This window comes from Tiliqua scincoides, chromosome 2 (genome assembly GCF_035046505.1).
Source record: "Tiliqua scincoides isolate rTilSci1 chromosome 2, rTilSci1.hap2, whole genome shotgun sequence".
In the NCBI taxonomy this organism is placed as follows: domain Eukaryota; kingdom Metazoa; phylum Chordata; class Lepidosauria; order Squamata; family Scincidae; genus Tiliqua; species Tiliqua scincoides.
This window is the reverse complement of record NC_089822.1, coordinates 91511435-91539197: the sequence shown is the minus strand read 5'-3', so window position 1 is coordinate 91539197 and position 27763 is coordinate 91511435. Positions and strand designations below refer to the sequence as shown.

Here is a 27763-nt window from a genome sequence, read left to right as displayed (position 1 = left end):
AACTGTGAATCAGGCATTCCATAGTTAGAATCTCACCTCTGTCATGAACTCTCCTGTTCTCTCTCATCCATGACTCCCTAACTGCAATAGCGGGATGATACTTTGCAGAGTGGTTCTGAGGATTACATCAAGACAATTCATGTGAAGCACTTTGCATGTTCAAATTGCAGTACATGTTCACCCTCATTATCTGTGGGTTTGGTACCCATGGATTTGAATACCTGTGGGGTGGGCGACCTGTAACCCTTCAAATCTGACTGGATCTGCGCTCTGGTCGGTTCTCAAACACTTTGGCACTGGGATCCACTTTTTAGAATGACAATTCTGTTGGGACCCACCAGAAGTGATGTAATTAAGCTGGCAGTGATGTCATGGCTGGAAGTGACATCAAGCAGGAAAAATTTTAACATTCCATGTGACAAAATCAAATTAAGTAAATTAAAAGTTTACAATAAGTATAAGTTTAAAAATTTATTTAAAAGTAAAGAGTCCTCCTAACCTTCCTAAGCAGTTGCTGATCTGTTTAAAAAAATTTCCAAAATATCCCAAATGCTGCAGTCCTATCCAGACTTACCCAAGAGTAAGCCCCATTGACTATCATTGTTAAAATTATATACATGGTAGCCTAAAAGTATAGATCTGTAACGTTTTCCCAAGTGCAGTGACATACCATGGTAACATCAAGTCTAACTCAGGTCCAACCTTGTTATACACAGATTTTTTAAACACGGATTTGACTCAACACGAATGGCCCCTGCAAATGAGAAGGAATGTGCTGATCCCTGGAGAAGGGGAAAAATGCAGCCCTTTAAAATAACAGTTTAAAAACTGCTTTTTACTGTTGTAGAAAGACAGTATGCAGGTGAATAAAAGGAAAACAGTCCTTTAAGGATAGCCTCCTTAATGTGAGAGAGGGTGGCCTTCTGACAATCCATCAGTCACTCCCTCTCCAGCTTCACTGTCCCTTCCCCCTAAGCAAGTGAATAAAGGCTAAATGGCAGCGATTATCACCGCCATTCTTTCCCCCTTGCTGGGTCTCCTGGTGAAGGGATTGCTGCCTCCTAGTGAAGCCTAAGTGCCTGGAGAGAGACTGATTGCCTCTGTGTGCATTTCAAAAGGTCAGGAAGGCTGTTTTTAAATCACCTGAGCAAAGAGACTTTGTTCTTTAAATTGATTTGCTTTAGTGCATTTTTTGCCATCCAAGTAAGTAAGTAAGAACAGAAGCCTCTCATATAATGAGATTCGACCTGTATATTAAAAACTATACACATTGAAATGAATGGGAACCCACCTAACTTGGCCTGTGACCCACAGTTTCAAAAATATTGATTTAACCCAGTGCTCTTATCATTTTTTAAAAAATGTTCATATTCTGTTACAAGTTGAAAATATAAATTTGGATTTCATTTTAACTCAGTTGGTTATTGAGATTTAATATAGCTGAGTTTTAAAATTCAATGTGATTTAAATAAATACATTTAAAAACCTATTTTTATCCATCCTAGTTTACCTCACTTATTAGAAGGCTCAGATGTTAAGTTTGCTAAGATTGTTGCTCTGAACAAAAGCCATGCGTCAAGGTATACATGTAAGTATGTATACTTTTAGATGCAAACTGTAATTTTTTTAGACTAGCTCGTAACTCATTTTCTGGTTGAAAGTCTGAAACTTCTCCCTGACAGTGGCCAAACTCATGTTGTAAACAATTCACGCTTCCTGTCAACCAGATATAGAGACCAAGGATGGTCCTGAAGGATGTATCGTGATCTGTCTGTTACCAGGTAGAAGTAAAAGAAGAATATAATGCAGTGATAATGAACCTTTTGGGCTCAATATGTCAATATGGGCTCAATTCAGAATATGCCTTTTTTTGCTGGCGTGTCATCTGCTCCAACAAAAAAGAGACAATTTTATACATATTGATTAATTTTGAAAAATAGTAATGTGTGGTGCTATGTATTACGTAAAGAAACATCAAATTTCAAAAATACAAGTAAAGGAAACCAAGTTGTTGTGAGGTGTTAGTGAATGCTGGCATCTCACCCAAAATGTTTGAAACATGTGTCATAGGTTTTCAATCACTGCTATAATGTCAATCAGTCTTTTGGCAGGCTTCCTGCTGGTTGTGGTGATGAAAATAGGACTTAGTAATGTGCCAGTCTTCTGTTCCAAGTGGTGTTCTGCCAAATCCCAATCCACTGGGCCTTGTAAACCAGTCCAATCAATGAGAGTTGCCAATAAGCCAAGTTACAATCCAGTCTGATTCCCAATTCCATAAACCCAGTCAGTCTCCTCTCCTACCTCCAACCTGCACTCCTTCAAAACCCACCACCCTTTCTGCCTCAGGTGCTCCCTATATACCTGAGGGATCTCCTTATGCTCTAGTGGCTGCAGCTGTGCAGCACACCTCCAGCTACCACCTGGGCTTTAATCCTGCATTTACTCAGAGCAAGGGGCACTGTGGACACCACACCCTATCTCCTCGGTAATATCTTCACCAATTCCAATACAAGTGGTTCCCAAACTTATCTGTGTCATGATGTCCCTGCAGCCTCCTCAGCTGTGTGCCACCATCTGGGATCTTGTGAAATCTCTCATGGTCCAATATGGCAGTGCCCAAATCTCCCAATAAATGGGTGAGATTTTGTAAGTTCTAAGATGGCAGTGCCCAGGGAATAGGTAGCATGGGGCACTGGGGAAGTGCCATGACACCTTAAGGCAGTGGTTCCCAAACTTTTTCAGCCAGCAGCTCCCTTGACCTACAGGGCCATTGGCTGCTGCTCTCCATTAGGGCTACAATTATACATTTATAGATTGCCAGATTTTTCATGATTTTCAGATTTTTCCATGGCTCACCTGGCTGGTTTCCCTGACAGCTCACAGTTTCAGAACCGCCACCCTAAGGTGTGTGACACACACTTTGGGAACCACTACTCTACTCCTTCAAGTTGTTCTCTGACAACTAGTTGCAGGCAGGAAGATAGAGTTTACAGAGGGAAGCATTCTGTTCTATGAAATTTTGTTCAGCACTGTACTATCACATGCACTGACAATGATAAGTTGAGTGCAATTTCTTAATTTAAGCCATTTCTGTCCTACATTGCATATATGCAACAGGGAGCAAATGTGTGCACCTGTGGGCTGGGCAGAAATGGGTTAAGCAATATTGTTTCCATATCTCTGCATAAGATTGCTGTAATACTGGTGCTAGTCATAAAATAGAAGAAATTGAGTTGTATCTTCCCTGTCTGTGCTAATTACTCTTAATTTCAGGGAGGAAGGAGGGATTAATATGAGGGGCTAAGGACCAAACTACATGTTACGTGGAATGCATCCTTAAGAAATGTTTCATTCTGCTGAATCTCATACCGAAAAGCAACTTTGGGGTGGGTGTCCATCTAGATTGGGATTGTAGTACCTGGTGGAGCAAGGTGTTGAACTCTTTTCCTGAGTGCGTTTTTTTCCCATAGAAATTGCATTCTGAAGGTGCTACTTGCATCAAGTAGTTACTTTTGGGCAAATAGTAATGTTGGGGGGTTATTTTCTTGTGAGCCCAACCAGGACTGCTTTTGGTGTAAGGGCTGCTAGATTTAACTCTTTTTTGCCTGGCCCACAAGTATATACATTTGGTCCCTATTGCATATATGCAATGTTGGGCAGAAATGGCTTAATGTTCAATGCATTTTATAACCATCACCACACAATTCTTAAAATATCTTAAGTTTTGCATTATCAGCTCCCTATTATAGAGGCAGCACTAAGGCTGAGAGATAGTTGTCTCCTAAGGTCATTAGCAAGGCTATGGTAAAAACTGAAGTCATGGCAGGGAATTTGTTCAGATTTGAAGCCAAACTAAGGATTGCATAAAAATCATGCTTAAGCCATTTCTGCCCAATGTAAGTAAGTAAGTAAATAAACAAACAAACAAACAAACTTTATTTATATCCCGCCCTTCTCCCTAAAGGGACCCAGGGCGGCAATGTAGCATATATATGCAAAAGGGACGGAATGTGTACACATGTGGGCTGGACAAAAATGGGTTAAAGTAGTAAATAAGCGTTCATGTTTTTTACTAAGTATAATGGCTTGTGAATTGTCCATTTTGCCATTTTTAGTAAATGCATTAACCTTGAGTCTTGGTGGGAACTGTTGAATGTTGTTTGAATACAGTTCAATCTTCTCTGCAGATTCAGAACCCATGGATTTGACTCAGTGCGGATGACCATGGCCATCCATGTTGGAGTTGCTTTAAAAAAAGTCCCTTTAAAACATTTTATCAAGTGAAAATTGCGCACAAAAAAGAGCTCCTCTTACCTTATTGTGGCAAGCTGGAGGGCTGCAGTCTATGCAAGCTGGAGGGCAGTCTGTGGCGCTCCCAGGAGCAACTTCTAGGTTACAGTGCAGCCCCCTCCCCTGGCCTTGCATTGCACCAGAATACATCACGGAAGTGTTTCTTAAACACTTGTGTGATGTATTCTGGCACTGTGCAAGGCCAGGGGAGAGGGCCTTGGCATGACTCAGAAAATGCTTCTGGGAGCACCACAGATTGCCCTTCACCCCTCCAGCTTGCCATCTAAGGCAGTGTTTCTCAAACTGTGGGTTGGGACCCACTAGGTGGGTCGCGAGTCAATTTTAGGTGGGTCCTCTTTCATTTCAGTATTTTATTTTTAATATATTAGACTTGATGCTATCATGTTATGTGACTGCATTTGGGGAAATGTTAGACCACTATTTTTTAACAAATTACTATGCATATTTTTTTTTAACAATGATAGTCAATGGGACTTTCAATGGGACATTTCAATGGGACTTTCAATGGGACTTTTCAATGGGACTAACAATGATAGTCAATGGGATAGTCAATGGGACTACAGATAGCAGCTGACACGGGCAACATCAAGGGGATGTATGATGGTATCAAGCAGGCCCTAGGTCCAACACAGAAGAAAATTGCCCCTCTGAAGTCTGCCACAGGCGAGGTCATCCAGGATCGGGCACAGCAGATGGAACGCTGGGTGCAGCACTACTCTGAGCTATATTCCAGAGAAAATGTAGTCACCGAAGAAGCACTGAACAACATTGAGTGCCTGCCTGTGCTGGAAGAGCTTGACAGTGAACCAACCCTAGAAGAACTTCACGTGGCCCTGGACTCCCTTGCCTTTGGCAAGGCACCTGGAAAAGACAGCATCCCTGCTGAAGTCCTAAAATGCTGCAAAGAAATCATCGTCACTGAGCTGCATGAAATCCTCTGTCTCTGCTGGAGAGAAGGTGGAGTACCTCAAGACATGAGGGATGCAAACATCATCACACTGTACAAGAACAAAGGTGACAGGGGTGACTGCAACAACTACCGCGGCATCTCTCTCCTTAGCGTTGTAGGAAAGCTGTTTGCCCGAGTTGTACTAAAGAGGCTCCAGGTACTTGCAGAGAGCGTCTATCCAGAATCGCAGTGTGGATTCCGAGCCAACAGGTCCACCACTGATATGGTATTCTCCCTTAGACAACTGCAGGAGAAATGCAGGGAACAACGACAGCCACTCTTTATAGCCTTCATAGATCTCACAAAGGCTTTCGACCTGGTCAGCAGAGACGGCCTCTTCAAGATTCTCCCCAAGATTGGATGTCCACCCAGGCTCCTCAGCATCATCAGATCTTTCCACAAGGACATGAAGGGCACTGTTGTCTTCGATGGCTCCACATCAGACCCTTTTGACATCCGAAGCGGAGTGAAGCAGGGTTGTGTTCTTGCACCAACCTTGTTTGGGATTTTCTTCGCTGTCCTGCTGAAGCAGGCCTTTGGAACTGCAACAGAAGGCATCTATCTCCGGACCAGATCAGACGGAAAGCTCTTCAACCTCTCCAGACTGAGAGCAAAATCCAAAGTCCAGCTGAAATGTCTGCGTGACTTCCTCTTTGCCGACGATGCAGCTGTCACTACCCACTCTGCCAAAGATCTCCAGCAGCTCATGGATCGTTTTAGCAAGGCCTGCCAAGATTTTGGACTGACAATCAGCCTGAAGAAAACACAGGTCATGGTTCAGGATGTGGACTCACCTCCCTGCATTACAATCTCTGAGCATGAACTGGAGGTTGTCCATGACTTTGTGTACCTTGGCTCAACGATCTCCGACACTCATTCTCTCGACACCGAGCTAAACAAGCGCATCGGTAAAGCAGCTACCACGTTTTCCAGACTCACAAAGAGAGTCTGGTCCAACAAGAAGCTGACGGAACATACCAAGATCCAGGTCTACAGAGCTTGCGTCCTGAGTACACTTCTGTACTGCAGCGAGTCATGGACTCTTCGCTCACAACAGGAGAGGAAACTGAGCGCTTTCCACATGCGCTGCCTCCGACGCATCCTCGGCATCACCTGGCAGGACAAAGTTCCAAACAACACAGTCCTGGAACGTGCTGGAATCCCTAGCATGTATTCACTGCTGAAACAGAGACGTCTGCGTTGGCTTGGTCATGTCGTGAGAATGGATGATGGCCGGATCCCAAAGGATCTCCTCTATGGAGAACTCGTGCAAGGAAAGCGCCCTACAGGTAGACCACAGCTGCGATACAAGGACATCTGCAAGAGGGATCTGAAGGCCTTAGGGATGGACCTCAACAAGTGGGAAACCCTGGCCTCTGAGCGGCCCGCTTGGAGGCAGGCTGTGCAGCATGGCCTTTCCCAGTTTGAAGAGACACTTTGCCAACAGTCTGAGGCTAAGAGGCAAAGAAGGAAGGCCCATAGCCAGGGAGACAGACCAGGGACAGACTGCACTTGCTCCCAGTGTGGAAGGGATTGTCACTCCCGGATTGGCCTTTTCAGCCACACTAGACGCTGTGCCAGAACCACCTTTCAGAGCGCGATACCATAGTCTTTCGAGACTTAAGGTTGCCAATACAATACAATGGGACTTAGTCCTGGTAAGTGTGGGTAGGATTGCAGCCTAGGATTGTTAAAAATTTTCCTGCTTGATGATGTCTCTTACGGTCATGACACCACTTCTGGTGGGTCCTGATAGATTTTCATTTTAAAAAGTGTGTCCCATTGCTAAATGTGTGAGAACAATGGGTCTAAGGTAAGGGGATCTTTTTCACTCCTCCCCCCATTAAAATGTTTTTAAATGGTTGGGGTTTTAAAAAGCAGTGGGTCCCTTGTGGATAACAAGGGTGGGCCTGTGTTTTCAAGTTTCAAATAATCCTTTTCATTTTGTAATCGGCATAATTTGTGGAAAATAAATGTAGTTATCATTCTGATCAGCTATATTTTCAGATAGATTTGATTTATGAAAATGCCAGCAATTTATTGTTGCCTTCATAGTTTGTCTAGGACTTTTCTGCATCTTGCAGAAGTTCATTGTTTAATGGGAACGGAAGATGAGCACTCTAATTTGTTTATAAACCAGGATTGAGATAATTTACGTTTTTAATTTGCCTTTCACCTGGTTGTCTGCTGAGTAAAACTGGAGTGTAAGTGAATACATAAGATTTATTGCAACTATGAAGATTGGTTGCAAAGCACTCTCTTCAGAGTCCTTTAAAGTCTTGCTGCCATGGAGGAAACACTGCAGAAGGGTGGAATCAGGCGAGTAGAGCAGGATCAACAACGTCCTGAAACTGCTTTGCAGAGCTGCTGTAGCTGTGTCTATGTGAGCTTGTGTTGAAGCTGAGATTTGTGTTCAGATTATATTTTAATAACAGCATTACCTTCCTAGGCAGTTGCTTCACAACTTAAGAAAGTAGCTGGTGTTGGGCCATTCATTAATTTGCTGTTAAGCAGTTGCCTTAGCTTTCATGATCTGTTGACCAAGGTATCTTTTCTTGCTAAGTCAGCAGTACTCAAGGAGCTTCATGAAATTGTTCAGCAATCATGTAGAAGGGTCTAATATTTGTGGATTTTTTCCAATGAAATTTCACAAATTGTGCCATATTCTTCACATTATTACATTTCAGAAGCATATTTTTTGTGACAAATGAAGTTGAGGCTTACTTAATGACAATCAACTGGTCCTATGATCCTTAAGAGGAATAGGATGCTTATGAAAGGATTTGGCTTCTGAGAATTTTAATTTTGTGCGGTACGCAGGACCTGGTTAGAGATGTAAACGTTACTGAGCCATTGGGGAACAGTGATCATGCTGCGATCCGTTTTGACGTGCACGTTGGGGGAAGAATACCAGGCAAATCTCTAACAAAAACCCTTGACTTCCGACGGGCGGACTTCCCTCAAATGAGGAGGCTGGTTAGAAGGAGGTTGAAAGGGAGGGTAAAAAGAGTCCAGTCTCTCCAGAGTGCATGGAGGCTGCTTAAAACAACAGTAATAGAGGCCCAGCAGAGGTGTATACCGCAAAGAAAGAAGGGTTCCACTAAATCCAGGAGAGTGCCCGCATGGCTAACCAGCCAAGTTAGAGAGGCTGTGAAGGGCAAGGAAGCTTCCTTCCGTAAATGGAAGTCTTGCCCTAATGAAGAGAATAAAAAGGAACATAAACTGTGGCAAAAGAAATGTAAGAAGGTGATAGGGGAGGCCAAGCGAGACTATGAGGAACGCATGGCCAGCAACATTAAGGGGAATAATAAAAGCTTCTTCAAATATGTTAGAAGCAGGAAACCCGCCAGAGAAGCGGTTGGCCCTCTGGATGGTGAGGGAGGGAAAGGGGAGATAAAAGGAGACTTAGAGATGGCAGAGAAATTAAATGAGTTCTTTGCATCTGTCTTCACGGCAGAAGACCTCAGGCAGATACCGCTGCCCGAACGGCCCCTCCTAACCGAGGAGTTAAGTCAGATAGAGGTTAAAAGAGAAGATGTTTCAGACCTCATTGATAAATTAAAGATCAATAAGTCACCGGGCCCTGATGGCATCCACCCAAGGGTTATTAAGGAATTGAAGAATGAAGTTGCAGATCTCTTGACTAAGGTATGCAACTTGTCCCTCAAAACAGCCACGGTACCAGAAGATTGGAGGATAGCAAATGTCACGCCTATTTTTAAAAAGGGAAAGAGGGGGGACCCGGGAAACTATAGGCCGGTCAGCCTAACATCTATACCGGGTAAGATGGTGGAATGCCTCATCAAAGATAGGATCTCAAAACACATAGACGAACAGGCCTTGCTGAGGGAGAGTCAGCATGGCTTCTGTAAGGGTAAGTCTTGCCTCACAAACCTTATAGAATTCTTTGAAAAGGTCAACAGGCATGTGGATGCGGGAGAACCCGTGGACATTATATATCTGGACTTTCAGAAGGCGTTTGACACGGTCCCTCACCAAAGGCTACTGAAAAAACTCCACAGTCAGGGAATTAGAGGACAGGTCCTCTCCTGGATTGAGAACTGGTTGGAGGCCAGGAAGCAGAGAGTGGGTGTCAATGGGCAATTTTCACAATGGAGAGAGGTGAAAAGCGGTGTGCCCCAAGGATCTGTCCTGGGACCGGTGCTTTTCAACCTCTTCATAAATGACCTGGAGACAGGGTTGAGCAGTGAAGTGGCTAAGTTTGCAGATGACACCAAACTTTTCCGAGTGGTAAAGACCAGAAGTGATTGTGAGGAGCTCCAGAAGGATCTCTCCAGACTGGCAGAATGGGCAGCAAAATGGCAGATGCGCTTCAATGTCGGTAAGTGTAAAGTCATGCACATTGGAGCAAAAAATCAAAACTTTAGATATAGGCTGATGGGTTCTGAGCTGTCTGTGACAGATTAGGAGAGAGATCTTGGGGTGGTGGTGGACAGGTCGATGAAAGTGTCGACCCAATGTGCGACAGCAGTGAAGAAGGCCAATTCTATGCTTGGGATCATTAGGAAGGGTATTGAGAACAAAACGGTTAGTATTATAATGCCGTTGTACAAATCTATGGTAAGGCCACACCTGGAGTATTGTGTCCAGTTCTGGTCGCCGCATCTCAAAAAAGACATAGTGGAAATGGAAAAGGTGCAAAAGAGAGCGACTAAGATGATTACGGGGCTGGGGCACCTTCCTTATGAGGAAAGGCTACGGCGTTTGGGCCTCTTCAGCCTAGAAAAGAGACGCTTGAGGGGGGACATGATTGAGACATACAAAATTATGCAGGGGATGGACAGAGTGGATAGGGAGATGCTCTTTACACTCTCACATAATACCAGAACCAGGGGACATCCACTAAAATTGAGTGTTGGGCGGGTTAGGACAGACAAAAGAAAATATTTCTTTACTCAGCGCGTGGTCGGTCTGTGGAACTCCTTGCCACAGGATGTGGTGCTGGCGTCTAGCCTAGACGCCTTTAAAAGGGGATTGGACGAGTTTCTGGAGGAAAAATCCATTATGGGGTACAAGCCATGATGTGTATGCGCAACCTCCTGATTTTAGGAATGGGTTAAGTCAGAATGCCAGATGTAGGGGAGAGCACCAGGATGAGGTCTCTTGTTATCTGGTGTGCTCCCTGGGGCATTTGGTGGGCCGCTGTGAGATACAGGAAGCTGGACTAGATGGGCCTATGGCCTGATCCAGTGGGGCTGTTCTTATGTTCTTATGTTCTTATGAATCATAGGCTTGGAACATTTCTGAATCTGCTGTTATAAATGTCTTTTGTTACCAATGGTGATTGGTGAGAAGTTAAAATCTCTTCCTTAGTTTGAACCTTTTAGCTACCATTTCTACTTTGTAACATCAATACTAGTTTGTGTCTGCACTGGTTTGTTGTCTTTAGGAAACCATGTTCTGTTTGAGAGCTCTACTTCAAATGAGAGTATTTCTAAATTTTATCCTATTCTGAGAAGGGCATGAAAACAACTTCTGAGATTCAAGAAGACCTAAGCTTGATCATTTTGTTGTGGTGGTGTAAATCTCAGAATAAAGTGTTAAAGGGTATAAACATGAAGTGTCTTTCCATTTTGTTTGACATTTCAATTGTTGCCATGTGTTCAAAATGAATCTTTGGTCATCACCAGGGAAAATGTTAGATGTTGAAAGTGCTTTGGTTTTTCTGTATTGTGACACAAATGTTCAGTTGCTAGACATCAAATTAAAATACAGTCATTAAAAAGCTGTAACTTTTAGAAATTTGTGTCTTGAGCAAAATGCATACAAAACTTCTAAGTACAAACAAATCGGAATACAGCTGTGAAAATATCTAGAGTAGGTGTCTCTTGTATCTGTGGATCCAGTATCTGCACTTCAAAATGCCCCCCATCGCGCATATTGCTTCTGGTGTTTGCAGCTTTCCAGAGTCTTGTTGACTCTGACTACAAAATGGAATCAGGAAACGCAGGAAGCAAGGCAGAGGACTGAAAGAACACTATGCTTATCATAAAGTTTAAAGAGCTTAGTGTTGCATTCTTTTTGGTCCTCTGCCTCAACTTCCTGTGAGTATTTCCTGCTTCCATGTTGTCGTCAGAAAACCAGGAAGACCCTGGGAAGTTGCAAACACCAGAAGATAAGTAATTTGCATGATAGCGAGTATTATTGAACCTTTATAGGATTCCCCTGTATCTGTGGTGTTTGGATGGAGGGGAGGGGGAGAACATATTCCTGTAGGTATGGGGGAAGTTGAATGCCTGTATTGAGTTATAATGTATACATTACCTTACACCTTTTATATTATGATTTTGAATTAGTTTCTACCACTTAAAATTTATCGTGTGTAGAATGGATTAATTTGAGAAATGGTTTGCTGACTCATAACTTTACTTGAAACACTAACTTACTATACACATATCTGTCTTACAGATTTAGGAGTAGTTTTCCTGACTTTTGTAGTTCACTATTCAAAAATAGCTACAATTCTTTGTAATTATATGAAGTTGTAACTTAAAATTGCTGTATCTTTTTTTGGCCTGGGCTTTAGGAAGAATACCCTTGTTGAACCATTAACTTCATATAGATACTGAATTTCTGATGGTATGTCATATTGATTGTTGCTTGTTGCTATGTGGTTGTGGTTATACTATGTTTTCCCTAAATGACATGTGGTACTGGTGTTTTGGATATTGAAGAACACTTTCTTTAGGGTCGTCTTGGAAAAAAGAATTTTTATCATGAGATGTATTCTGACAGTGTCTTAGTATGTCACTGTCTTGACCGGGGATGTCCAACTTCTGTGTTCTTGGGGAACTTGAACCTCCTCATTTGGTGTTCAGTCTACATAATACATCAAGGTAAGGTAAATTAGTGAGAGTAAACTAAGTGCAGCCAAAATTGTCATTACTGACAGTACAATACAGGCTTTCATAGGTGTGGAATGTGTAATCAGATGTTATAATAATTAGTGGGCTTCCTTCTACATGTTCATTGCTCTCTTTTAAAACAAATCAGCGAATAAACATTTGCCCAGTATTTTAATTTAAGAAATTTAGCGGATTCACCGGAGAGCAAAAAAGTTGCTTTGAGGCTACTGGTTAGTAATCTATTATCTTGATGTTCTGCTTTGTTCTCTATACTTTATGCTGCTGGATGAATATGTATTTGTACTGTAACTAATGATGATGTACAGAAGGAAGTGTAACTGCACCATCCTTTTTAATAAAAACCTAGTAAATATTGAAAACCCTTCCTTCTAGTAAGGCAGTGCTGTGTCTCAATATTTCTGCTGATGTTCCTGAGGTGAAAGAAAACACCACACTGCAATGTTCTTCTTAGATGCTGAAATACACATAAAATGCTAGATCAGAGGTCTCCAAAACCCGGCCCTTGGGGTAGATGTGGCCCACAGCAAGCCTCTATCCCGGGGTGTCAAACTCTTTTCATACAGAGGGCCGAACAGCATTCATCATGCCTGCTGAGGGCCGGAGGTGATGTCATTAGGCAGGAAGTGATGTCATTAAACAGATCATAACCAAAAATAACCACTTTTTTCTCTCTTAAGAACTCATTAGCTGCAAAAGACAGAAGAGAAAATACACAAATCTTTCAAGATATGGGAGAGCCCAATTTTCATGTGGGCTGTCCTTTCAGCAGTAACACCTCATAAGAACCTCAGCAGTGCTCAGCAGCTAAGAGACTGAGGGCTGGATGAAAAGCTTCCACGGGCCGCATCTGGCCCTTGGGCCTTATGTTTGACACCCCTGTTCTATCCAGCCCACAGCCAGCTTCTTGTCCCCTGAAAGCCTCTGGCCCACTCAACTGAAAATGACCACAGCTGTGCTCTGGTTGTGTCTGGAGGTTGTTCTGAGGGCCAGAGAGATTGAATGAATGAACTCGTTCATTCATTCACTCATCTAAGTTCCATCTCTATTTATTTAAATTTTATATTTAAATTTTTTTTCTGGTCCTCAGCACCACGCCAGATATTTGATGCGACCCTCTGGCCAAAAAGTTTGGAGACCCCTGCTCTAGATGTTGGCAGACTTGTTGATTCTCAAGCTGCAATCCTAACCACACTTTTCTGAGAGTAAGCCCCATTGAACAAAATAGGACTTACTTCTGAGTAGACCTGGTTAGGATCGTGCTGTCAGTGCTTAAAGTTATATTATTGGTGTTCACTTATTAATATTTAGTGTGCTGCCTAAGTAGTGCCACATAAATGTATAGTCTTCTATGAGAATTTAAGCATATATGCTTCTAGAATTCTCAAGCCATTGCACTTGACCACTAGAATTTGATTCTTGGAAAAACAAATGTAAGAACATGTCATATTGCGAACATGCCAAATTATAGTTGATTATACTTATTATGGTTTGGTCAGGAATCCATGAAAATTGGAGGCATGGGAGAGGACTGTGCCCAGCATGCTGTGAACAAACTAGTTTTTGTGGTGGTAGAATCTGTTTCTGATGATGCAAAGATAGTTTGGTGGTTCAGCAGTCCTCTCTCCCCTTCGTGACATAATTTGTGAAGCAGTAGGAAGACTCTTCAGCTTTTAACTGGCCACTTGTGTGCTTATTCCCTCTGACTGGTTGTGGCCAGGTGCTGGACAACTAGTAGTATGTGAACAAAATCTTTTCCTTCCTTCACTTTTTTAGACTTCCTGCACAACTTGACTCATTAATTCCAACCTTTATGATTATAAACTTGAGTACTTTCTAGGCTAGTCTACTGTATTAATACTAATTACATGCCTCCTTTGGTACAGTATCTTAGTCTTAAATATTTGCCTGTGTTTTAAAAGTGCTAGAGTGGTTGTAGGTTTTTGATTTGACTTAGTTGAGTTCCTTGCTTAAGCTCAGATAGAAAAAGTATTTACATTCTTATTACTTCAGCACTTTTTAGAATGCGAGTTCTTTCATTTGGATAAGAATCGTGGTCAGAATTATTCCAGTTTATTTGGGTCATTGTGACATAGTGTCTCAGCCAATTTGGGATCCTGGTCATCTTGCTATTGAATTTAAGCTTTCCCCAGGAGTTCCTGGGTCATTTTGATAATAAAATGTAATTCTGAACTGTTCATGGAAGAGGATAGAGAAGAATAAAATCTGTTCCACTGGATTATTAGCAAGTGCAGCAATATAGTAGTTGATAGTCCTTTCTTCCTGTAGCTATGGTTGAAAAATTGTTAGATACGTAACTGCTTGGGTGGCTAAGCAAAAAAACAAACAAACCTGGAACTTCACAGCATGGGTATCTAGAAAGTGGCCTAAGCGGAATGATTTTACAATTATTCAAATAACTGTAAAATCATGCAGTCTCCCAGAAGCAGAAACCTTAACTTATTTGAATAACTGTTTACTACACATTCCTTAATGTTTGAATAGCTGTTTATGACACATTCCTTAATATTCTCTATCTTTCATTGTAACATGATTGATGTGATGGCTAGAGCAGGGTTTCTCAAACCATGAATTGTGACCAACTTTGTGGGTCATGACCTGATCATTAGTAGGTCTTGAAACTGCAACTGACAAACGAATAGCAGAAGTGGAAAATGCATTGAGCCCTATGGAAAGTGAAATTGAGCCACACTGCATGTTTACTTACAAGTAGACAACCGTGCCTTGCTCTCTTGCAAAGGGCAGGCTGAGAGGAATCAATGGCCACCAGAATGGTCCCAATCTGATAAACGCAGCCCCCAAAAAACACAAGAGGAGGAAGTCTCTTCCTCCATGCTGACAAATGTATTGAGCCCTATTGAAAGTGAAACTAAACTGCATGTTCGTGTTTATTTGCAAGTAAGCAAACGTGCCTTGGCTCATGTGGAAGGTCAGGCGAAGGGGAGTGCAAGGCTACCAGAATGGTCCCAATCCTGTGCACGTGGAGCTCAACAAGTGCTCCAGAAGGAAGCCTCCCCACCATAGTACAGTAAATGAGACTTGAACTGGTAAGGCTTTTCCTTTTTATTCCTGTCAAGCTAGGTGGGTCTTGGTGTGTAATTTTAAAAGGTTTAGGAACCAGTGATTTATTGGAAAGGGTTGTTGTCTTTTACAGATTCCTCCCCTAATTGGAGGATTAGAATCTCCTTTGGAATCTCATTTCCTCTCTTAATCATTCTGGGTTTTTAATGCTATTTAGAAGGAAGCTTTGAATCTCAGTCCAGTCCAAACAAAAAAATACTGAACTTAGATTTGATTTTGTCCCAAACCACACTGAACTGGCTTAAATATAAGCCAGTTGAACTGGCTCGAACTGGTTGAATATAAGCCAAAATTGAACTGAGCACTGGGTAGGGCTAAAAAAGAATGATTTTGGGGTGAGCCTTGAGGTTATTGTAGGCAGGCTACAAAGAGAATTCACTTGGTGGAACAGGACTGGCTTCTTCATCGCCTCTCCCCTTATTTAGTTATTTTACTTTTAGTATTTATAATTCATTTTAACTTACTTATAGCCAGCCTATCTAGGGAAAATGGCACAATTTCAGTGCTTGCCATGGGCAATTTCAGTATTTGCTACAGTCTCAGGAAAGCACTTCCTGGTTGATGATGTAACTTCCGGCCATGACCGTTCCAGCTTAATGAAATAACTTCCAGTGGGTCCTGGACAGATTGTCATTCTAAACAGTGAGTCCCAGTGCTAAAAGTTGGAGAACCAGTGGGCTAGAGACTTGGATTTGCATGTGGGTAACCCAGGCAAGTATCTCTTTAGCCACACAGCTCTGCTTAGTGGCTTAATTTACCTTGCAGAGTTTTTGGGATGAAAAGAGAAGCCTGAGTCAAGGTTGATGTCAGGGGCATGACCTTGTTCTGTGCTGTTTTCTGTGCATGTGGTCTATTCCCATTCCACTCTGCATCTTAAAGGCTGGGGCTAAACTTTGCTCAGAGGCACTTCCTGCTCAGGAATGCCCCCAGCCAGTGATTCTGCTTTCTTGGAATATACTAGCCCTATTGATCTCTACCAAATGAAGGAAATGGGAAGCAGGCACTTCCCTTCCCTTCTGAGCAGTTGAGTGGGATTGTTCTTGGTGGGGGGCAGGGTGTCTGTAGGATTCCTGGGAGTTGATGGCTGCAGAACTTGCAGGACCCTGGAAGTCCACTTCGAAAATCTTAAAGTTGTGTGGTTATTTTCACTACATGTGTGTGACCTGCAGGAAATCTAGTCACCATACAAGTAGATTTTTTTTCCTTTTAGAAAAGTGGGATCTTGCACTTTTGTCAGTTTTGCAGTAATATGGAAGTTTGCTGGAATCCCTTGAGCATAAGTCCCTGTTGTGTGTCTTGTTAGGCCCATCCTCTGACGCCATACCACTGACTTGTGAATAGGACACAAATGGTAAACCTATTCCATTTTTCTACTCACACAGGAATAAAGTTAAAACAAAAGGCTAGTATTTCATGAACACTAACACTACTAGGTGAATATAGGGTAAAAAGTGTAAATTAGTCAGATTTTGGGTGAGAGGAGGCTAGTTTTACAGTTAATTTCCACTTATGGTTAACTTGGTCTAGATGCCAGAGAAAATTTTGCGACTTTGATGGAAAGTCAAGGTATATGAAATGTCTAAGAACCTGTATGGTAAAAGTTAAGCATTAAGATTGTTACAGTGGGCTTGGTAAGATCCCTGTGTCAGAGCAGACTGGTTTCCTGAAAACTTGAGACAATCTAAATTTGGGGTGTCAAACTAATTTCATACAGTGGGCTGAACAGCATTCATGGCACCTGCCGAGTGCAGGAAGTTATGTCATTAAGTAGGAATTAACATCATTAAGCAGGTAATGACCAGAAATAAGTACTTCTCACATTGAAACGTTTTGATTGCAAATGACAGAAGAAAAAATATGCAAATCCTGTTGTTGGCATCCTTCAGTCTCGGAAGACTATGGTATCGCGCTCTGAATGGTGGTTCTGGAACAGTGTCCTCTCCAGTGCACAAAGCCTGGGTAATGCAGATATGGAGGATAGACTGTTACCCATGCAGCAAATCCCCCCTCTCCACGTCGCTGAAATGGTCCAATGGAAAGGCAGAGGCCAATACGGTTGATTCCAGCGGCGTAGCAGGAGTTCAGCCATGAACTGCCTCAGGGACTCCGGCTCCGAATTTTGCCTCGAGGTTGACTCCTAAAGCCTTTTCCATAACTGGATGTAGCCACAAGGCAGTGGAGGTTTGGGATCAGAGTTTTCCTTCTCTCAGATGAGCTGCCTTCCCAGGCTATCAAGTCCCATCTACCCGGTGGCTGTTTAGTAGCCTCTTATGACTAGTACAACCAAACGGAGGGCCTATTCTTATCGCCAGCCCGCAGGGGATGCAAACCTTGATTAGTCATAAAGTAATTACAAGTCAGCAACTTGATGATGCCTCAAAGAAGGCAAATGCTGTTCTGTGCTATATATGACATTTTGCAGTATGATTAGGGAAATATATTAGAAGTGGGTATTATATTATGCTTTTTGTGTGTCTAAAAATAGTGCTTGAAGTTGTAGCAGGGAGAGCGAGAGAAGAGGTGGGGGGGAGTAAGAGGAGGTGAAGCTGTGCCCAGTAGCCAGGCAGAAGGGAAATGAATATAAATGTGTGGGCAGTTCCTTACTTAAAGCAGCACTGGCTTGCTTGCTCTGCATTCCTGTGTGTGCACCTTCCCTTGTGCCTTGGTGCTGCTGAGAGCTTAATTTCCTCTTCCTCCTCTCCCCTTGTCTCTTTCTTGGCTTTTCCTTTTGGCTACATGGCAAATTGTTATCACTGTGCACAAGCAGAGATTGCTGCTGCTGGTGGCCAGAAGACAAGACAAACACCATGCAGGCCAAATCTGGCCCATGGACCTTATGTTTGACATCCCTGATGTAAATATTAAAGAGGCAGATTTTAAATTTCCACATTTTCCATTTATCTAATAACTGAACAAGAATACAAACCAATTAAATTATAGAAGTTTAACCAATTAAACTATAGACAAGGGGTGCTCAAAGTTTTTGCAGGAGGGCCACAACATCTCTCTGACTCTGTGTCAGGGGCCGGAAAAAAAGAATTAATTTACATTTCAAATTTGAATAAATTTACATAAATGAATGAGACGGAATTCATAAATAAATTCATTTACAATGAATGAATGAATGAATTCAATTCAGTTTATGATTCCATTCACCCTAATAAGGGGGGGGGATCTTCATGCCAGTTTATGATTCCATTCACCCTAATAAGGGGGGATCTTCATGCCAGCTTATGATCCCATTCTCCCTAATAAGGGGCAGGGGGATCTTCATGCCAGTTTATGATCCCATTCACCCTAATAAGGGGCAGGGCGATCTTCATGCCAGTTTATGATCCCATTCACCCTAATAAGGGGGGGGGGGGCTCTTCCACACTTTCACACACATATACCCGCCTGTTCACCTGCCCCCTCGCCCTCCCTACTTCCCTCCCTCATTTGCTTGGGCTGCCTGCCTGCTTGCCCAGCTGCATGCCTACCTGCCTGCCCACTTAACCACCCTTCCTTGCTAGCTAGGGCAGCATGTGCTGCTGCCTGCCTGCCTTCCTGGGCGGCCGGCCTGCCAACCAGCCCTCCCTCTTTCAGAGACATGTGCTGCGGGCTGGGCTGGGCTCCCCTCCCTGGTGTGGGATCTCTCTGTCTCTCTTGCACTCCCCTGGCTCAGGTTGCAGGAGGGGAGGGGAGCCGAGCTGAGCAAGGCAGGGAGAGACCTCCCCCCATCTTTCTCTCTCTCCTGCACTCCCCTGGCTCAGTTTGCAGGAGGGGAGGAAAGCTCAGCCGAGCGGAGCCCAGCCCATGGGCAAAGCAGGGAGAGACCTCTCTCCCCCCCCCTTGCAGGGGATCTCTCTTTCTCTCCCGCAGTCCCCTGGCTCAGGTTGTAGGAGGGGAGGGGAATGTTGCCGAGCCCAACCCAGCCCATGGGCAAGGCAGGAAGAGACCAGCTGGTAAGCGTGCAGGGTCTTTTATAGTGGGAAGTAACATGAGACCTGCAAGTCTCACATTACCTTCCCACTATAAAAGGCCCTGCGTATATGCTGGACATGTCTTTCCTTCGCTGCCACTGAGCTCAGTGGCAGCGAGGGAAAGCAAGGCGCGGAGCTTGTGCTGCAGGCCAGTGTGGGCTGGGGTGAGGGCCAAGTGCCCATTGTTTATGGGGGACCCCCTGGGGGCCGGATGGGGACCTGCAGCGGGCCGCAGGTGGCCTGCGGGCCGGGGTTTGGACACCCCTGCTATAGACGTTTACAACAACAGTCATTTCTCTTTACAGGAGGGCCCCCATATCTGTGGATCCCATATGCACAGATTCAGTTATCCTCTGAGTCTGCACCTCCCCACATGCATGCCCCCTCTAGAGGCAAGGGGAACTCTGCTCCACTCGCCTCAGGAGAGTCGAGACTGCAGGGATGGGCGTTTGCCCATAACCGCGGTTTTGGCTATCCATGGGGGGGTGCTCCGGAATGGAACCCCCCCATGGGTAAGGAGGCACGCTGCTATATACAATTTTCAAATTCACTTATCTGCGAGGGGTGGAATTGCTACCTACCTCTCATTATCTGTGACTCTGTTCTCGTTATCAGTGAATACTGTGCTGGTGCAGTCCGGGTTGGGGGGGCAGCACATCTACAAGCAGGCAGGTGAGTGGGGGTGAGAAGTTACAGGAGGAGGAGAAGAGACAGTAGCCTCCTTAGGAGCAGAAGTCAGCATGGGTGCTGTGAAGGGGGGGAGAGAAAGACCTATACAGTATACAGCTGATGAGGTAGGGTGCTGCAGTAATCAAATCCAGCCAATTATACTATTTGGTTTTTAGAAAGTAGATTGGGTGAATTTTCCGCATCAAATGTGCGGACACATCTGTGTCTGCTTCCAGACTTGCCCCACCTTCTTGGGAACCATTTTGGGAATTCCAGTGGAACCTTAGCAATTCTTGTGGTGATATGTCTCTGGAAGGCTACTTGAGGGCTGCTCTGGGGCTGCGGCAAGCCCAGGGAAGGAGCCAAGAGACAGGTGGAGAAGGAAGGAGGGTGAAGCAACATTGTTGAACTGAAGCTTGTTGTTGAGGCAGCAACCTTCAACAAGTTGAGGGATAGCCAGCATGGAAGAAGTAGCAGATATTGATGAACCCTTGCTATCACCCAGCCTCATAGACCTCAAGGTAAGATTCAGGATCATGAAATTTATAGTGTATGTTGAAGAGGTTCCTTTGGAACCTAACTCCCTTTTCCCCATAGCCTCAATGATTCAGTATTTGCTAATTCAGAATCCACTAGATTTTCTAGGAACCTAACCCTAGTGGATAACGAGAACTGACTGTACATAGTGATTTTGAATTACAGTACAACCTCCAGAGTTGACCACCTCTCTATATTTACCACCTCCTTAAGTTGACCTAATTTTCACAGTATGGACAGGCACTGCATATACACTATGGGAGACCAACCTCTCTATATTGACCACCTCCATAAGTTGTATCTTGACCACTTTGACCATTGCACAGAGTATTAATTTACCCTCTGTAAGTTGCCCACTGAACGCTAACAAGGAAGCAAGACCACAGTTCGCAACATCAAAAAACATAAACATGAGTACTTTGAGAGATACAGTAAGGAAAACAGAGGCCTACAGTGGAAAAGAAAGAAAACTTCGCTTGATGAAGTAAATGAAGCTGTTTTATGCTGGTTCAAACAAATGAGGGCAGTGAACGCCAGAATCTCAGAGCCAGTGATCCAAGAGATTGCTAAGAAGTTTGTGCAGGAATTCGGGGTAGAAGATTTCCAAGCATCAAGTGGTTGGCTTGAAAAATTCAAACTGCGACATGAGATCTCCCAGAAAGTCTTGTGTGGTGAGTCAAATGAAGTTCCGGCAGAAGTTGTTGAAGAATTCATTACTGAGTTCCCGGACTTTGCAAGAGGCTTCAAAGACGGTGACATTTTTAATGCTGATAAGTGCAGACTCTTTTTCAAAGCAGTGCCTGATAGAAACCTCATCATGAAAGGTGACAAATGTAAGAGCGGAACCTGCAGTGAACCTGATCCGGAAACAATATTTCAAGCAATATTGTCCGAAGTACAGTCCAGCAGAGAAGTGAAGGACACATCCGGGGAAGAAGAAAGTGAGGACGACATGGACGCAGAGATTTCAAAGAAAGGGGATGTTGGGCATCTGATAAAACAGTTGAAGTCATATGCCGTGAATAAATGTCCAGGCATGTTGAATGGGATAGCCAGCATTGATAGTGCATTCTCTTCTTATCTTTACACAAAAGAAGTAAACCAGGATTAACTCTTTTAAAAAAAAAAAAGAATAATTCACATACAGTATATGTACTGTATGTATGTAATTCTGAATGCATTTTTTCTATATCTTCACTGTATATATTTAGGTATGATATCTGTAATAAAGACTAAAAATATTATAAGTACAGTATTACATATTTTTCCGTATGTTGACCACCTCCCTATGTTGACCAATTCCTCCAGTCCCTCGGATGGTCAACTTAAAGAGGTTCTGTATATAGAATAATTTAAAGTTTCTAGTTCTGTAGCCCCTTAACTTTTTGCACTTAAATTTAAGCTCTTGGGTGCCAGGAGCTTAAAATTGGGCTGTTATTGTGCACATAGTTGCCCCACAAGAACATGAGTAGATGTGGTGGTTAGTTATCTAGATATTAATGTTAGTTGCATAATCTAAGATAGTGTGCCATATGTTTATAATACTTGGTCTCAGGTGCCACAGATCTCCCTGGGACATTCCTGCAGTTTTGTTTGTGTGTGTATGCACATTTTCAACCTTCATGACCAAAATAGATCATTGGGAACAATTTTTGGTTCTTAAATGCAATCTTCCTACTCCAGTGTTGCAATTAACTGTTGAATTGTTAAAACAGAGTCAAAATACTCTTTTAAGGAAGAGATGAATAAACATGGTGGTTTCAAAGCATGTCTCTGTCATAGTTGTCATCCTGATGTTTAGATTTAAATAATAACGTTAAGAGTATGGAAATAAAGGTTTAAATTTTGTTCTAACAAGAACTGTTTGTTATAGGTAAAAGCACTGAAAGAGAAGATTGAATCGGAAAAAGGGAAAGATGCTTTTCCAGTAGCTGGCCAAAAATTAATATATGCAGGTAATGTATCTTCATGTAAAGATTTCTGAATAACTTCTGGGGCAGAGAACACCTCTTATACATTCATGGTAGACTAAGTAAATGACTTTAACAGCCCAATCCTATGGTCTGTTAGCACCTGGTGGTACAGCAGTGCAGAAATGGCTGATGCTGCTGCATCCAGTGAGGCCTGGGCAGCTGTCAGAGTTTCAGCAGGGTAAGGGAACAACTGTTCCTTTCTCCATGTTGAGGATCATGGTTGGCAATCGGTCTCCATATATGCAACTGCTATTTAGCGCTGCCTGGGTTTAGGATTGGGGCTTTAGACATCTAATTCTAGTTCTTCTTTTGGGTAAACTTTTCTAATTAGGTGGGAATAATCCCTTGTCCTAGATTAGTTTGGTTGTGCTTGAAATGTACTAAAATGTGTTAATAAAGGCATCTTCTTGCTTAGGTTATATGTACTTAAGAGTAAGCTCTGTTGAACACAATAGAAATTACTTGGGCAAGACCTATAGTAGCTTAACAGATTGCAAATGGTGTTTGATCGGTACACATGGTAAACAGCAAAGATGTGTTTTGCTTGAGCTGCACTTAACTTGCACATGCTGTAAAGACATTGGAGAAATGTATAGCTTCTTATTCATTTCTAACTTAAAAATAAGGCAAATAAGTAGGAGGGTGAAACCAGACTTGTGTTAAGAGTAAAATAAGGTTATGATGGCAAGGTGTAGGCAGACTTGGACTAGACTTGTCACCCAGACCTTGCTGAGTGGGTCTTGTGACATTCAGGGTCCTGTGCTTAGTGGCCTGTACATGTGAAGCAGTTCATGTGCTTCATGTTTGGCCTTTGCTTAATGTTGAACATTCTAGTTTTTCCAGATACAGTAAACTCCACTTACTTGGCCCAGTGTCACATCTTGCATTGTAATTGTTTACCATAATTACTTAAGTGTGATGCTCATGTTTAACACTGGTACTTTTCTGCAGTATAAGCACATTGTGATGGATAGATGTGTGTTCCTAAGTATTCAGTGGCAACATTCTCGTAAGCCTTGAGTTCTGCAACTCCTTAAAACTGTATCCACTGTCTGTATAGGAATGCATTCTGCATTTATTTCTGTAAACTAGCATGTCCTGCAGTAAACACAATGTGACCCCAAATGCATTGCAGCTATATTAGTTTTAAAATGAGTGCAGATCTATAGAAAAACATCTCTGTTTTCATGAATCGGATTCTGGCTAAAGTTACCTGATATTGCTACATGTTTTGGTCAATCTTTGTGGGGTTAATTACTGATCTTAGGTGTCTTTGCTGTTCTGCAAACAGCTTTCCAGTTTTGATGATACTGGCATTAACTGAGAGCAGTAGGAAGTTAGGTTGAAAACAAGCAGTGGGTAGTCTAAGTGAAATTCAGTACAAGGTAGAATTTTGGAATTGATGCTTACAGAGAAATTGCAATATAGTAATTAATGGGGATAGTATGGAAATGAATGACTAGAACCCATTAAGAAGAGAGTTAACTAGCAGATTGACACTGTAGCTTCACGTATAATGTAGTCATATCAAGCATTCCCACAGCCCAGAAAGTGAGGAGCATGGAAATTATGAACTAACCATTTGTCTGGAGGTTGCAGATAATCTGCCTCTGTATTGTTATAATGACCATGTTCTAAGCTTTGAAGTAGCTGCATCGTACTTTGTAGTGTCTGCCTTGTAGTTTGTACATATTTGTACAAAAGTTGGCATTCTTACTTAAATATGGAAGAAAACTAATCTGTTAAACTGTCTTAATTTTCTAGGTAAAATTCTTAATGATGATACTGCTCTTAAAGAATATAAAATTGATGAAAAGAACTTTGTGGTGGTTATGGTGACAAAAGTAAGTTATTATTCATACCTTTGCCCTGAAACTTGCTGGATAGTATAAAATTTACAGAATATTCAATAACACAGTAAATCAAAATTAAAGCATACTGAATTTGACTTGTGCTCTATCACAGGTGATTGAAGTTTTGAGTGTTGTCTCTTCCCATTCTCTCCCCCCCCATCTTTTTGGTTTGAGGGGGTCTAACTTTCTATAAATAAACATTTTTGTTTGCCATTGACATAATAGTCCTTTATCTGAACCCTCGTTAAGCATTTTTTTTTCAGTATTTTAAATATATTGACAAATTTTTTAAAATGAAACATGTTGATGGCCAGTTGTCTTAACTGAAAATTCTTTGTCCATGGGGCGCTTCAGTGCACTTTACAGCTGGTTGCATGGTTGATTCTGGTAGCTGATTCTGGCAGCTTTTTAAATCCTTGATGTATATAGCCTAATCTGCCCAATTTTTAGTGTTTCGGGTAGAAGCTTCTGTTGAATTATCATTTTAGATATACTGGTGGAAGTACACATGAGTTTGAACTGGCAGTTTAGCTTATTACACAAAACGTTGTGGCTTATATACATTGTTAATGAAGGTTCCATGTTAACTTTACCCTTAAACTATTTCATTGCTCTACTACAGTGTTTTCAAACAACTTGATTTTCATGGAGCCATTATCACATTGACATTTGCCAAGTGATCTGTCTATCTGCCCTCAAACACTTTTGTGTTTCTAAGGATTTTGGAGCATGTTTTAAGGCATACACCCTATAGTCTGGCTAACCTGCTGGCCATCACCATGGGATTCTTTAAAATGTATTCCAGACATGCATGCAATCACATATTGTACCAGTTGGAAGCTTGTCTGCCATTGCTGATCTTTCGCATTGAGGGTTTCCAGGAAACCCCAAGGTTCCCTGGAGCAAGATTTTAAAACCACTGCTCTTAGGAACTCTGTGTGCATGCGCGCGTGTGTGTGTGTGTGTGTGTGTGAGAGAGAGAGAGAGAGAGAGAGAGATCTGGCTTAAATTACATTAGTTGAGAATAGAACAACTTCCTGGGAGGTTGCTTACAAAAGAGTATGTGATAATACGACTGTTCCCATGATCTGGTCATAAAGTGAACATCCTTTTATACATCTTTCTCAGAGGGCTCATCTTTTGTACTGTATGTACCACACTCTTGCTGCTTTTGAATTGTTTCACATGGTTACAGTTATGTGGTAAATGATTTCATTACCTCCATGCTAGTGGACATCTATCCTTCAAATGCCTGCTCAGGTGTGGAGAAAACTGTGGCACGTGAACAGCAAAACTGTTGAAAAACTTGCAACACAATAACAGCAACTGTGTGGAAAAGTTGTGAGGCACCATATATGTGGTGGCTATAACTAAGAGGTCTATAATTGCAACTGGTCACTGGTGCATGTTCTCAGATTTGAAAAGAACTAGAGGATGATCTGGAAACTTGAATTATTTTAACTCTTTAATCTTTATAGCCCAAAGCGGCAGCTTCTCCGGCTCCATCTGCAACTGCAACTCAGTCTACTAGTACTACTACCACCACAACTGTTAGTTCTTCTACGATAGCTGCTGCAGCCCCCAAACCAGCACCTGTGTCATCCCCTGCTCCTGGACCAGTTTCAACTCCTGCACCAGCTCCTCCAACAGCAGCTGCAGTTGCTTGTGAACCTGTGCCAGTAAGTGCCCCTGTAGAAGAGAAACCAGCAGAGAAGCCAGTAGAAGAGACGCCAGCTGCCACCAGCCCAACATCCACAGATAGGTATGTGTGTTTTGTTGAAAACTGGAGTCTTTATTATAATTTACTGGTAGACTAAATTTGACATTGGGACTGTCTGCTACACACTCCATAAAATATTCTTTACAGTTAAACTAATCTGTGCTTTAATACAGAGTAGCAAATATCTTTTATAAGTTTTCCTTTACTATTGTCTGAATTTCCAAATAGTGTACCGCAGTGGATCCCACACATTTAGCACCAGGACCAACTTTTTATAAAGAGAATCTGTCAGGACACACGGGATGTCATGACCAGAAGTGACATCATCAAGCAGGAAAATTTTAAACAGTCCTAGGCTGCTGTCCTAACCACGCTTACCCAGTCCTTTGACTATCATTGTTAAAAGAATAGACATTAGCAGCTTGTTAAAATACAGGTCTGTAACATTTCCCCAAATGCAGCCACATACCATGGTAGCATCGTTTAATATATTGAAGTGAATGGGACCCACCTGAAATTGGCTCACAACCCATCTAGTGGGTCCTAATCCACAGTTTGAGAAACACTGGTGTACTGCATTGTATATGTTCTAGTTGTTGAGTTAGAATTGTGTAAGATTGTAGATCAGGGGTCTCCAAACCCCGGCCCAGGGGCCAGATGCAGCCCGCAGCAAGCCTCTTTCTGTCCTGCAGCCAGCCTCTTGTCCCCTGAAAGCCTCTGGCCCATTCAACTGAACATGACCAGAACTGTGCTCTGATTGTGTCTGGAGGGTGTTCTGAGGGCCAGAGAGGTGGAATGAATGAGCCCATTCATTCATTTATTCACTCATCTAAGTTCCATCTCTTATTTATTTAAATTTTATATTTAGATTTTTTTTCCAGCCCTCCACACCACGCCAGATATTTGATGCGGCCCTCTGGCCAAAAAGTTTGGAGACCCCTGTTGTAGATGATCGAGGCTGTCGGCCTTTCTTAGCTTTTACAAACATAACTTTGTATCCCAAGTTCCTTTCTATGAGCTTCTTTTCTTGTTTCTTTGGATGTATCCCATTAATTTTTGGAAGTCTGCATGTCTACCTGCTCGAAGGGGTTCTGAAATCACTGTAACCTGGTGTGTTGATGCAAACTTGCAACTGAGAATAGTAGATTTCTCCCATCTGTTCTGTCATGCTCAGTCATTTTTAAAAAATAAACCCAGGTGTGCAAGCTCATACATTAGGTTTTTTAGGAAAATTGTCAGATTGTGCACCTTAGAATGTTACTTTGAAAGGCAGTGTTGAACTCTTACTTTGTAAGTTTCAGTACACAATGAAGAAGAGTGTTGCAGTGTGGAGTATAAGTGGTATGTGTGCATTTAAATTTAAGCTGACAGTTGATCACTCAATAAGCTTGCTGTTATTGAATATATCACTTGTCTCAGGATCTCCCTTTCATGTTACTGGTTGAACTCTCATTGTGAGGAATTCTGGTCCTTTCTTCCTGCCTCTGTGTCTGCATGAAACATTTTGAGCACTTGGTCAAAAACGTTGACTGGTTCAAGCAACTGCTTCTGTATATACTATATGCAGTATATGTGTGAAGTATAGCAGTGTTTTTCAACCAGTGGAACAGGTACCACCAGTGGTATTTGAGGTGGTATCTGGTGGTACTTGCAGGACACCTGGATCTCTGGCGCCCATCAGCAAGACCAAGAATGCAACACAATAATCAGCAGTAGGAGGCTTGGCTAGTGGGCAGAGCTCCAAAGCATGCTTTTCTGTTCTAAAAAAAGCCCTCCTGTCCACCCAGAGCTTCTTAGTGGTGT

At 42.6% G+C, this 27763-nt stretch overlaps 2 protein-coding genes across 3 annotated transcripts in view; one reads left to right on the top strand and one right to left on the bottom strand.

The window, feature by feature from the left end:
• LOC136638587 (zinc finger protein 585A-like) overlaps window positions 1–27763 on the bottom strand; it is a 904673-nt gene that overhangs the window by 54590 nt on the left and 822320 nt on the right. The window lies entirely within an intron of this gene.
• Window positions 1–27763, top strand: part of RAD23B (RAD23 homolog B, nucleotide excision repair protein) — a 42691-nt gene that overhangs the window by 6584 nt on the left and 8344 nt on the right. For both annotated transcript variants that reach the window (XM_066614544.1, XM_066614545.1), the window contains exons 2-4: window positions 22288–22369; window positions 24152–24231; window positions 25719–26002. In XM_066614544.1, the coding sequence (XP_066470641.1) occupies window positions 22288–22369; window positions 24152–24231; window positions 25719–26002 (446 nt within the window). The remainder of the gene's footprint in view (window positions 1–22287; window positions 22370–24151; window positions 24232–25718; window positions 26003–27763) is intronic.